Here is a 13,315-nt window from a genome sequence, read left to right on the forward strand (position 1 = left end):
CGCACCTACAATCATTGAAACATGATAACGTCGGAAGTGGAAAAAGCGAGACTTAAAATCAATTAAATTACTCAAATATCAATTAAAAGTAAAAAGAAAAATATACAAACAAAGGAAAAAAATGAGTAAACTCATTTGCCACACCAAATTAATAGTTTTATGAAGATTGCCGAATTGGATATCGAATTAGTCAACAAGACTAATCAACTGTGGATAGAAAAGTATTCCTTGAAAGATATCGTCAATCTGATTATAATTGGAGTCACCTAATGCCAAATTGCCCAATCAGAATTGCCAAGTTGGATATATGAAGGGGTGAGCTAGACCTGCTTCACTCAACAATTAGAAGTAGGGTGGCTTACCCACTTTGCGGCCACGACCTATCTGCGACCATCAACTTCATCGATTAAACGAATGCCGAAAAAATTAACGAACCGCGACGATATTTCTCACACGTTATCGTCCACTTATCCCTCGTAGCTCTGCAAAATTACACTAAAATGCGACCACAAATAAAAAAGTTACGACTGAAAACCTGACCGAAGAAAAAAAACGGACCATTTTACCATGTCGCCAACTACCCATTGTTCCTTCGGAAAAGCTTAAAAATCCATACAAATATAAGAGATAAAGAGATGAAACTTGGCAGGTGGGAAGAGTTGTGTTTCTTTTAACCATCTTTAAAGTTTCGCGTTTCTACATTCAAAGGAGGGGGAGTAGGGGGGTGCGCATTTCCAATACGTCAATAATATCTTTGTCAACAAATTTGCGACCACCGTGTTTTTGTCTGTTTGATTGCTGTGATGCGGCGCTTTGTTTATAATTTGAAGAATTTTGTTTGAAATAACTGTGTTCTTAAAATATATGACGGTCAGAAATGCAATTAGAAGCCCATTTTTTCACGCATGGCTGCGTATGCCCTAGTCTCGACGCAGCAGAAACGATGTTCAAGGCTTGAAATTCGTGATCGCACACTGGTCGTTCGGTCGCAAAAACGTCTTCAGAGTGTCGTACTTTGGTGGTTTGTATAGCTTTAACCCCTGGTCGTAGAAAGTTAATTCGTAGAATTAGAAATTGGTCGTAGAAGTTCAGCGTGTAGAATAAATGCCAATGCACCTACGGTGAAAAAATTAACGGGTTGGAAATATTGGTTTTTGTTTTAGTCGCCGTCGCGGTTTGAATGAAATCGTCCGCAGACTGGCTACACCACCCTACTAACTAGCAAAACAACGTCCAAATTATGTGTTCACTCACCTAAAATAATTGAATTAGTTTGCACACGCGCCCACACAAACACAGAGAAAATATAAAGTAAGAAGAACTCGATGACTTACACATCGATAGTAAACAAACATAATAAAAAAAAAATATGTATCATTTGTCTAAAAACTGAAGATTTCTACAGACAGAGTCTGAGAGACCTCTGTGAAGCTAGCAGCAAAACACGAAATTGTCTGAGAGTGGACAAAAGCAAAAGTCATGTTTACCAACTTTGTTCACGTGATCTATGGTGCCAGTGGCACTGGGATAATGCCATGACATTGTTAAAAGGTCGCCCAATTTCTGAGGTATTCCCAACAATTAATTTGGTGAAAAATAAAAATTAGAACTTGAATAAATTCATTCCAATTTTCTGAAATGTAATCAATCGGAAATTCACATGCGACTCAATGTCGTCATCTAGCGGTTTGTGTGGAAAAATTTTTGATCCACAAGGAGTCACTTTAGAGTTTCCATGTGGAGTCACATTTGTTTACAATTACATCAGATCAACTCGTTCTGGTCAGTTTCTACGAGTTTCGTCATATTGGCGTCATTTCTGAATGTTTTGTGCTGGAAGTACATTCAAAATGAACCAAAGAAAACTTCCAAATGTTTTAATAACCGGTAAGATGATTATATATATAACGTTTTCGATTTTAAGTATTTTCGTTTTTCACTATTATTTTTGTTTACTAGGTACAATTTATCTTAATTTAATTTGTTTTAATTCCAGTATTATCACCAAATTAAACAATCAATTGATCGAACAATAACAGAAAAATAAATAATTTTTTTAAAATAATAAGTATAAGGTCATTTCGGCTCCATAATTTGCATAACAGGAATTAAAATGAATAATAAAAATATAAACCGATTATAGAATCAGGAGAGCAAACAAAACCTTAGATAAGGTTTAAAACGTACAGAATATAAGATGGAAGGTTTGGCTAAGAAGAACTGGTACGTGTTCACTCACCTAAAATTATTAAATTAATTCACACACACACATAACAACAGAGATAATTGCGAAATAAGTAAACCCAATAAACTTAAGATAAATTATATAATATATTATATATAATTAAAACTGTAGGCAGGTCTGATATTAACGCTTTGGTTTTGTATTGATTGATGCATCACGTTGTAAAAATATTGTCGAATAATCAAGATTTAAATTTGACTCTAAATATCTTTGGTTTATCGCAATACCACTGAGAGATGGGGCAAATTAGACATTACTTTAATTTACAACAGATATATGTATTACTGTATCAGTGTACAGAGTATTGAGAAGATAGAAAATTAAATTTTATATTTCCATCCTTTCAAGACATTCAAATTAAGGCAGTGGTTCCCCAACTTCTTAGAGTTGGGACGCACTATTTATTACTACAGCTTATGGCAACCCATCTCGTGATTTTCTACAATGTAATTTTATTTTTGATGAATGAACTGCTAGGATTTTGTGTAGCAAATTTTTGTTCCTTTGAGAAGATCGTGAAAATGAAACTGTCACAGATTAGAATTTAAATTCAATTTATTATTTTTGTTTTTTTTTAAAGATTTACGTATTCGAGTCGCCACCGATCCTAATAACCAGTATAATTAATCAAAGCTTTTTACATCTTTTCACGACCCACTAAGATTCCTTTTGACCCTTAGTTTGGGAACCGCTGAATTAAGGTATATATTGTATCAGGTAGTATTAGCCATTACCCAGATTTGTCGATAGCATAACTACGTTGGGCCTGTGTTGTAATCCGCCGGCAACGTTGTAGGCGGTTTTACAACCATACACCATCGTAAGGCTATGATTGGTTTTCAGTGAAACATGACACAATGTAGAAAAAATTGGCTTGTAATTCGACTTTTACATAAGACCACCATTCTTTTTAGAAGGCAGTCTGTAATCGACGTGCTGTGCGAGGTTTTTCCGGTGGCTAGAATAGTGAAATTGAACTTTAATAAGCTTGAGTGTTTTAAAAGTACAGCCTGAATGTTTAATAAAGGGTGGTCCAAACCCAGTCCCGCGGGCCACATGTGGCCCGTCGCTTCATTATCTGTGGCCCACGTCACATTCGGAGAATAATCGATAAATCGCATTTGTGTTATTTCGTAATCAAATTTATCAGAAAAATCTTTTGACATATTGTTTCATCACTAATGTCACTGAAATGAGTGTTATGGCTGGCTGAGGCAAATAGCGAAGTTGAATGATGTGCTTGGCAGTCTAAATTGTTATCTGGATTTCTATCTTTTTGGTCGGGAATATATGCTAACAATATAGTCATCATAGAAAACTAAAAATCGAATGCGGATTCTATTAGCCTGGGATGGCTATGTCTGATAACTATGTGTTTGCACAATAAAAGTGTTTATTTTGTATTGCACTGTTTACCTATTCTTGGCACTATTGTGACCCGCGGAGCCGACAACCTTGGACCACCCTGGTTTAATACATTCGCATATTTTTTTTATTCATGTTTAGGTTTGTGTTTTCATGATTTTTTTTGTGCGGGTGAGCAGGCACATGATATTTTTCATGTCTAAAACTTTTTAAGGGTTTTTCTCGCTTTCCAGAATTTCCAATTTTTATTTTGTGTGTATTATGAAGCCCATGCATCTTCAAGAAATGCTCTTTTACACAAAACAGTATGGCACAGTTCTATTACCCCAAGAATAGCCCTTAAATGAAAGACATCAATTATAACAGTGAGTGCAATTCCCCTCTATATGAGACTATCTGGATCTCCATATCAGTGCAAACTGACACTGATATTCTGCAATATTGAAAAATTGCAAATCTGATCATGTGACAGTTGGCGCTTGCAATAGGATAGGGTTTCCATATTTATCCCGGGGGAGAGAAAAGCCTATAAGACGGCTTAATCCTATGGTGAACCACGTCCGGTTACCAGTCCAGGTCGGGTATGGGATTAGTTAGCCAGTTATTTTGTTTTCGGAAGCATGGACTTGATGGCGAAGGAAGCCGTAACCGACCAGCGGTTACGTGAACCATCCTGCAGCGGCGAAGAGTCCAGCAATCTTCTCGCACATGATCATCCCTGCATAGGATTCGAACCCACGAAGGGTAATCAGAGATGCGGTGGCGAGCGTATTCCTAACCCTTAGCAGGATGCGCCACACCGCCGAGCCGCTTGTCACGATCGATTTGAATTTTTATTAAAAAAGCTTCATTATCATTAAAAATCGTAATATTACTACTTTCAGGCACGCCAGGTACAGGAAAGTCAACCCTCGCAGAAGAGCTCGCAAGTTGTGTAAACATGAAATATATAAACATTGGTGAAATAGCGAAAGAAAATGAACTCTACACGGGTTACGATGAAGAATTAGAATGTCAGATCTTAGATGAAGATGGGGTCATAGGTAAGGCAGAGATTTTCAGATTTGTTATGCCAAATTTGAGAATGATTTTGCATGGTGAGTCCCAAGTTGGCTTATGATTAAAAAAAATTTGGACCTCCTGAAGTATGCGCACCAAGATGGTGCACAACCTGAACCCATTTTGGTGCGCATACTTCAGGAGTACCAAAATTTTCTCAAAACTCTCATTTAAACCTTAAATAAAAATAGGCATAGGACCAGGGCTCAAGAGTTGAGGCCTGGGACATACTGGTGGATCTGGAGCAATGAATCAGACAAAACGTTACAGAATTATATTTATGTTAGTGTGCAGCAAGACTCGTAAATTAAATAGAATGATCCTTACTTATCAATTTTAATCGGTAAGTATGTTGATAGGTATTTGTCTGTATGTCTGTCTGTTAGATGCACGCGATATCTCACGAAAGCAAGATTGAATCTGCTCCAGATTTTGCATGTTCATTTATCATATCTCGGACCAGAAGCCTATTGATTTTAGGCGAATTATGTCGTATCATTAGCGAGTTATTAATTAATCAGTGATGGGACACTAGGTGTCACTATTGAGTAAGAGCGCTGTTTTGGGAGATCCCCTAACTTTCAATCGATAAATCTTCGGTCTCTGACCGATATTCTCATTTTCACTCTTGCTACAGCATTCCTGCGTTATTCACATACGGACCCACATAGAGTAAAGTAGGTAGTTAGTTTCACGTAACTCCAACTGTCAGGTAAAAAAATTTTGGTTTGATTTTAGCATGAATCGCGGCGCCACTAAGTTAGAGCGCTGGACCCAACTATTTTGGCATCACAGGGGTGATGGGTCACAGGACAATGGGTAGTACCCCGTGATGCTAACTTACCATGGCCATAATGAATTGGGTAGTCATTCCTGAACGAAAAATATTCCGGTGTCTATAACAATAGTATCTATTTAGATGTCAGAGGTCGCTTAGGAATCATAAAATTAGCAAGAGAGCTGTGCTCAAATATATGTACACGTCACAAGGTGTCGCTATTTTTTATTCTGACACACTAAAAACGAATCTCTTAAAGTCCGCAGAAATTTTTGAAACAAGTAAAAGGAATAGCCTTCTGGCAAAAAATGAGTCTTTAACCACTGAAAATTTCAAAGCAATTGGTCCAGTATTCGAAGAGAAAAGCAATTTCATCATGACGAAAGAGAAGAATAATAACAAGAACCTAATATTGACATGATCGTAATGCCCACTGATGTGTCCAAAACACAAATTTGTTTTCCAGACATTCTAGAAGACACGCTGAGTGAAGGAGGAAACATTGTTGATTACCACAGCTCAGATTTCTTCCCCGAACGATGGTTTGATATCGTATTCGTGCTGAGGACGGACAACACAATTTTATATAACAGACTCGAGAAAAGGTCAGAATGATTTTATTTCTGGCAACTAGTGTTTCTCCTGATAGCTCAGCCTAAGAGGTTGTATGTGATATCTAATACTATATAGCGTTGGTTTGACAATTGGAGAAATGTGCTCGGGAATATGATCGCCATTGCATCTCTGATTACCCTATGCAGGTCCGAATAATGTGGCAACTAGTGCTCTAACAGACAGAGCATGAGATGAGAACTAGTTTATGATGTCATCAGTTACAGGTGACTGACGACAACCAGCCATCTGTGTGATCATAATTCATATTTTTTCTATTCTAATCGTCTATAAATATGATTAATAAAATTCACATATAATTTTTTTTCAAATTCAATTTCCAATATCAACTTATAGGTTTCAAGTTGAATTTGAATTATTCAAACACTAATTTAAAGTTTATGCAGATGTTTTATGGTATGGCCACTACAGTTCTTAAAAAACTTCTTGTTTGTTCACCAAAAAATATTCAAAAATTTGTAAAATTCTGTTTTTATCATCCGAAGTATATTCTTGCAAAATTTCGTTTCGTTTTAGCTATGACTATGGGGCATTATGGCTTCGGAGCTGATATCTACCAGTTTAAGAAGTCAGACTTTCAAGTTCGAAAACACCACCCGACTCCAATACTATAAAAACATTTCAAACTCACACTTCCGAATCCCAAGCCCTGATTGAAAAGACTGTAATATTTCTCTTCAGCGCGCAGATACCAATTCCAGGCAAGGTGATAAAGAATTACTGCCAAAATCTTGGAATAAATGACCGAAAAGCAAATGACCAGCTAACACCTAACTAATACCATACCCAACATGGAACGGTAACCGGACGAGAGGCCGTGTTTCACCATATGATTAAATCACCTTGTCGGCTTTCCTCTCCCCCGTAAAAATTTGTAAATCCTATTTATGTTACAGGGGTTACAATGCAAAGAAAATTCAAAACAACGTCCAATGTGAAATCTTTCAATCAATCTTGGATGAAACGAAGGCTGCCTACAAAGATGGAATTGTTCATGAACTGCCAAGCAACACACCCGATGATATGCAGGTAATTTTTTTTTTGGGGGGGGGATTTCGTGAAGTCGTAGTTGTAGGGAACGCTGGTTGTTTTTTAACATATTTATCTCGAGAGAGGAAAGGCGATAAGGACGACTTAATCATATGGCGAACAACGGCCTCTAGTCCGGTCACCAGTCTATGTGGGTTATGGGATTAGTTAGTTATGCAGTTGTTTCAGATGCATTGGCTTGATGGTAGAGGAAGTCGTAACCGACCAGCGGTTTCGCAAACCACTTTGATGTGGCTAGGAGTCCAGCAATCCTCACATACCTATGAAATGAAACAAACACAGGGCGATCAGATGTATGGTGGTGAGCCTAGCGATTAGCACAAAGGGCCACATATTGGCCAAATTTTTGAAAGGCTATGATTTTATATTCCCTATAACCAGTGGTGGGATTCAAATTTTTTGTCAGCCGGTTCCATCACACAAATGTCATATTTTTAACCGGTTCTGTCACAAAAAAATCATGTTTTTTTTTTCAGTAATGCTAACTCATAAAATACCGTGAGACGGTTCTGTAGAACCGGTGCGAACCAGCTGAATTCCACTACTGCTTGTATCTTCTCTCATCAACCCTTCATTATTCAATTATTTTCAGAATAATCTGGACCAGATAACAGATTGGCTGCAGCAGTGGGCTGCAAATACTTGATGTGGAGTGAACTGTAAAATAATAAATGATACTTCAAGTTAATAAATGCTTTAGTTGGTGGAGGGAGTTATCAATGCAATCAGCCGTGACATCTGGGATTTCTGAATTTTACTTTTATTTTTTATTTCAAATTTTCTATTTTTGATGTTGCATTTTTGAGCTGAAATCGGAGTGTGTGTTTTTTTTCTTCTCTTTTTTGCCCCAAAATGTGATGGGGGTCGTTCAAGCTGCAAAATAAATTCAAAATTTTGTTCACTGTTAAGAATTTTAATGGGTTGGGTGAGGGGTTTCAGTTCTCCCCTCTTTGTTAGGATAGGATTTACATATTTATCTCGGGAAGAGGAAAGCCGATAAGACAGCTAAACCATGTGACGAATCATGGCCTCTCGTCTTGTTACCAGTCCATGTCGGGTATGGGATTAGTCAGTCAGGTATACGTTTTCACAGTGCGCCGCACCGCCAAACCATACTTTGTAAGCTTGCTTCTACAGTAATACTGTCGGGGTTAAAAATTTAAAGCTGAAAAAAATTGGGAAAGACAATGCTAAACCAGAGATATCTAAGAGATCGGCCATCTACAAAAACAACTTTCGCTTTAAAAAGTTCTGGCCAGCTCAGGAAAATCCATTTTCTCAAAATTACTTCTCGCCAACGTCTAAAATCAGTTCTCGCAAATCTTTATTCTCGAAAAAGTACATTCGCGCAAAAGTTTATTCTCGAAAACCTACATTTTCGCAGAAGCATTTTGCCCGAATGTCACGAACTCGCTAACAGAGCGTCTCGTTGCATTCGCACAAAAGTTCTGTATTGCAAATTTTATTCCCGCAAAATTCCATCCTTTTAAAAAGTTTTCGCACAAATTGCACCAGAAAGGCTTATTCAGAATTTCACAGTTCTGCACCAGCGATTTCATGTGTAAACATTTAATTCTCGCAACATTTATCTCAGATTTTGGATTTTTTTTTAGAATTTATACATTTTTGAGATGATTTTAGTTGGTTTAACTGGCGGAATAGCGTCTGGAAAGTCCACCGTTTCTTCTATTTTAAAAAATGACTTTAACTGCCCCGTTATAGACGCAGATTTAATCGCGAGGCAAGTTGTTGAGCCGGGGGCCAAGGCGCACAAAAAAATAGTTGAAACGTTCGGAAATGGAATTCTTTTAGCGGACGGGACGTTAGATAGAGGCAAACTTGGTGAAATTATATTTCAAGATGAAGCAAAAAGAAGAAAGTTGAACGCAATAACGCATCCGGAAATTGGAAAAGTAAGTACCGGTACACACTAACCATCCGGAATTCTCCATTTTTAATTCTGTAATTTGCGTGTATTAGGTATGAAGTTTTAAAAATAAACTGGACCCTCTGAAGTATGCGCACCAAGATGGCGCACAACCTGAACTCAGGTTGTGTACCAGGTTAGGGTTCAGGTTGTGCGACATCTTGGTGCGCATACTTTAGGAGTACCAATAGACTATCTATCCATCCATACCTTGTACGGTATCATTTGCAGCGATTCTGGAAATTGAAAATTATAGTCCATGTCTGAATGTAGCAATGCTGTCTGGTGTATATGATTCCACATATCATCTCCGAACAAGGCAGACTGGGCAAACTTTTTATATTGGAGGACTAGTTTATTAGTGATAATTACAGAATTCAAGACAAATAGTCTTTTAAATGTTGTTGTTTTACACCATTTAAAATGGTTGAATTAAGAATAAGTTTTTTTCAACAGTAGGCCTATGACTTATCTTCGACGATTGACACAGCATCACACTAACTAATTTAGATGTTTTAGTTAAAAACTAGCTCAAGGAATTTGCTGAGACTGATTAAATTTAGTTTTGGCATGAAGCTTATTGTGTTCTGCATTTGCTTATGTAAGACTGTAAATATTGCTCATAAAATGTAACTTTTTATGGGGTCTTACTACTTACTGAATACAGCGCGAAACACCGCAAAAGAGCGCAAAACAGAGAAAAACAGCGCGAAACAGAAGGAAACCAGTGCAAAACAGGAGACGCAGTCATTACCACCTCCTGCCACGAAAGAACCACGGCGCCTCTCGCCATGGTTTTATGGCGCTATTTCCGGTATATTTACAAGGTTAGGTACCGGATTATAGGTAATCATGCGAAATTTTATCTACCTCTTTGGTGCTCCAGAAGTAGCCTCCAGAAGAATTGTGCAGCAATATGTCGCATAACCTGAATCCGCTACACACACACACACTATTTTCAGGTTGTGCGCCATCTTGGTGCACATACTTCTGGAGGTCCCTTTTTTACCTAACCCTAACCCTGAAGCCAACTCTATCCATATGGAAAATGTTCTAAATTATGGTACCCAAAATGTGTCACCAGCAGGGGCAGACCTGTCATTACAGCATTACTGGCTACATACGTTGGTTTGTGTTTTTAATTTGCTGCCGTGGTACTCCCAAACTCAAAACAAGGTGCCCCGAACTCATTGCAAAATTTTTTCTCTGCTTGACACTGTTTCCCTCTGTTTTGCGCTCTTTCGCGCTGTTTCCCCACTGTTTTGCGCACTTTGCGGTGTTTCGCGCTGTATTCAGTAAGTAGTAAGACCGTTTTTTATGTCATACTAACATGGCCCGCCAGTTTGGATTGTCAAAATTTTCGACCCCTGGTCAAAAAACCTTGCCCACCACTGCCATAGAAGCATGCTTGTGATTAGGTCCTGCATAATACATAACAGCAACACTACCAGCCGCTTCCAAATTAGATTATTCTGCTCAGTCACGCTTGATTTTTTTTTAGGTAATTCTGATCTCTATACTGAAGTATCTCATTCGTGGTCATCGTTTTGTCATTCTCGACGTTCCTCTACTTTTTGAGTCAAAAACATGGATAAATTTAACAACTTTTAATGTCGTTGTGTATTGCGACTTTGGAGCTCAACTCTCGCGCTTAATGAACCGTAACAGTTTGTCAGAAAGTGAGGCGAAACAACGTATCGACAGTCAAATGTCGCTTGAAGAAAAGCAAAAGCTTGCATCGATTGTAATCAACAATAATGGATCGCTAGATGAAATGTACAAACAAGTTGAAGAACTTCACAAATTGCTGCAAAGCTCGAAACGATATTTGATTTTAAGAATTTCAATATTATTGTTTATTTTGTGCTTGATTTATCTTTTTCTTATGTTGATAGGGTAATAATTCAATGCAATTAAGTCCACGTTCAAATCCCATCCTATTTTAGGCAGAAAATTTTTTTGGTGGTTTTAACCTAATGTAAGAAAGCATTGCTGGTTTCCCCGTCAGTATACGATGGTTACAATTTACTTCACAATCAAAGGTCATGCAATTGGAATGAATGATTACATAATATATGGCCTGCTAATCAAATGAGAGTCTGTGCTTTGCTGTGCAATTAAGCTGTCTCATCAGCAGTCCTATCAACCAGGGTTGTCCAAAACGAATCGAATATTCGAATGTATTCGAATATCAAAGTATTCGAATACCTTTTCGGCTGATTTTCGAATAATTCCGAATAGTAGTCACTTTTCGCCGTAAACGTGGTGTTTCGTTTTACGGGAATCTTCAAAGGACTTTTTACGCTGTCTCACGTATTGTAATGACGATGAAATACAATCGGCACTTTGTTTGTTTATATTCTGTGCGACCGTACGTCGCATATTGTTGCGACACATTTGCACATTTGAGGAAGTATGTTAATTTTATTTCCATGTGGCCTGCTTATTATTATATCAATCATGATATTTAATCGCAGGTCGGTTATCGTTACTTTAAAAAGAAACACGGCCACCGAGATAAAGTGATTTGCGACCCTTTCGTTTTGCCGATTCAGCAGAACACGACAGGGACAGGAAAACACAGCTGCGAAATAACCCGTGCACGTACAGTGTAGTACTTATCACATTCCAAAATTATTTCAACATTCGGGTTAATAGGTTGTCCAAAATGATTGCCGCTTTACAACTTAAATTTACCGCTCAATTGTTAAAAATAGTTAATTCTGTGGGTATGATTCTACCAAACTAACATGATCTGGTTCTAAACATATAAAATTATTAGCGCGTATCAGCATAACTGAACAACAGGGACACAATTTTTCTACCCGTATTATTGGAGGCCTATATGAAAACCCCCTTTTTGAGTGCTAAAAATAGACATCGTCCTATTTGCCATGTGGACCTATTAGCCGGGAAATACGGTATTTATAGCCGGCAAATAATTTCTGGCAAATAATTCTGATAACGATAGTTAAAAGTATCGATCCTTTACCAGGATGATTTTTTGTTGCGCAAAATAATCCAATCCATGACTAGTACCAGCATTTAAAATGTCATGCCGTATTAATTTAATTTTGTTCAACGTAACTCATGGTTGTATCGACAATCTGTAGACATAAATTGTGTGGCAAACTCGCGATTAATATTAATTTTTGATTCCTATTTTCGTATCTACAAAATACAACGGCGATCTGTGGACTTAGAATGTGTGGTAAACTACCCGATTATAAATAGTTTTTGATTCCTATCTTCATATTTATAAAATAATAAAAGTATTATTACTCAAACAATCAAACATACAACGGCGATCTGCGGACTTAAAATGTGTGGTAAAGTTCCCGAATATAATTAATTTTCGATTCGTATTTTTGTACTCACGAAAAAATTGTCACGAGTGGAGAAATAACTCATACTTTATCCCGCTTTTTGGCAAATAATTTGAACAATGGTTGGTATTTAAAAGTATGGGCGTTTTACTAGGATGATTTTGTGTTGCTCAAATATTCAAATCCATCATCGATACCACTATTGCCGTATTAATTTAATTCTGTTAACATGACTCATGGTATTATACTGCAATAATCTGCAAATATGAAATGCCTGGTAATATAGCTAGGTTGTAACTTGTAGATAGCAGTTATTTCATTGCTTATTGTAGGGAAATTCCTACATACATTTAGATAAGCTTCAATTGGTGGATTTTATTTTCGAAGTATTCGAAATTTCATATTCGAAAAAAATAATTTCGAATGTATTCGAAATAGTGAACTATTCGATATTGGCCATCCCTGCTATCAACCTATTCCAGGGGTGGGCACAATTTTTTAGTATAACAGCCGCATGCTGCAAGTCAGAACTTTAAAAGAGCCGCAGAATTTGTTAATTTATTAATATTATTGAAATACCATGAACAGAAAAGAAATTCACACAAGAGTCTAATAACAATAAATAGATAAACAAGGCAACTCTGACAACTCGGTTTTCATCTTCGTACTTTCGTTTTTTTAATTTTGGACACATCGCACAGTAACTTATTAGACAAACTAACCGCAATCAAGCTGCAATGCCGCCGACGCATCAATAAACATTGACCGTTGTGACGAAAGATTTGCTGACTCGACTGACTTAAATTCAACGCTACAGTGATTTTCATACTAAAACATAGTTTGTCCTAATTATTGACGAAAACTTCTTTACAACTTTTAAAAAATTAAAAGAGTTTACATTAAAGTTTTTCTCTTAGTTAAAATTTGGATAA

At 37.2% G+C, this 13,315-nt stretch overlaps 2 protein-coding genes across 2 annotated transcripts; both read left to right on the forward strand.

The window, feature by feature from the left end:
• Positions 1-1,729: 1,729 nt before the first annotated feature.
• Positions 1,730-8,027, forward strand: LOC120342417 (adenylate kinase isoenzyme 6-like). Its single transcript, XM_039411239.2, has 5 exons — positions 1,730-1,887; positions 4,495-4,653; positions 5,914-6,052; positions 6,977-7,109; positions 7,723-8,027. Exons 1-5 carry the CDS (start codon positions 1,824-1,826, stop codon positions 7,774-7,776), a joined length of 549 nt encoding a protein of 182 aa, XP_039267173.2. The 5' UTR covers positions 1,730-1,823; the 3' UTR covers positions 7,777-8,027.
• A 646-nt stretch (positions 8,028-8,673) lies between these two features.
• LOC120342313 (dephospho-CoA kinase domain-containing protein-like) lies at positions 8,674-13,110 on the forward strand. Its single transcript, XM_039411092.2, has 2 exons — positions 8,674-9,043; positions 10,559-13,110. Exons 1-2 carry the CDS (start codon positions 8,762-8,764, stop codon positions 10,955-10,957), a joined length of 681 nt encoding a protein of 226 aa, XP_039267026.2. The 5' UTR covers positions 8,674-8,761; the 3' UTR covers positions 10,958-13,110.
• The last annotated feature ends 205 nt before the right edge of the window (positions 13,111-13,315 follow it).

This window comes from Styela clava, chromosome 3 (genome assembly GCF_964204865.1).
Source record: "Styela clava chromosome 3, kaStyClav1.hap1.2, whole genome shotgun sequence".
Classification (NCBI taxonomy): Eukaryota; Metazoa; Chordata; class Ascidiacea; order Stolidobranchia; family Styelidae; genus Styela; species Styela clava.

Bases quoted from the DNA above. Each gene is read 5' to 3' on its own strand.
- LOC120342417 (XM_039411239.2), top strand. From the start codon at position 1,824: ATGTTTTGTGCTGGAAGTACATTCAAAATGAACCAAAGAAAACTTCCA. The intron at 1,888-4,494 runs GTAAGATGATTA...TACTACTTTCAG, and splicing joins TCCAAATGTTTTAATAACCG to GCACGCCAGGTACAGGAAAG. The intron at 4,654-5,913 runs GTAAGGCAGAGA...TTTGTTTTCCAG, and splicing joins AGATGAAGATGGGGTCATAG to ACATTCTAGAAGACACGCTG.
- LOC120342313 (XM_039411092.2), top strand. From the start codon at position 8,762: ATGATTTTAGTTGGTTTAACTGGCGGAATAGCGTCTGGAAAGTCCACC. The intron at 9,044-10,558 runs GTAAGTACCGGT...ATTTTTTTTTAG, and splicing joins CGCATCCGGAAATTGGAAAA to GTAATTCTGATCTCTATACT.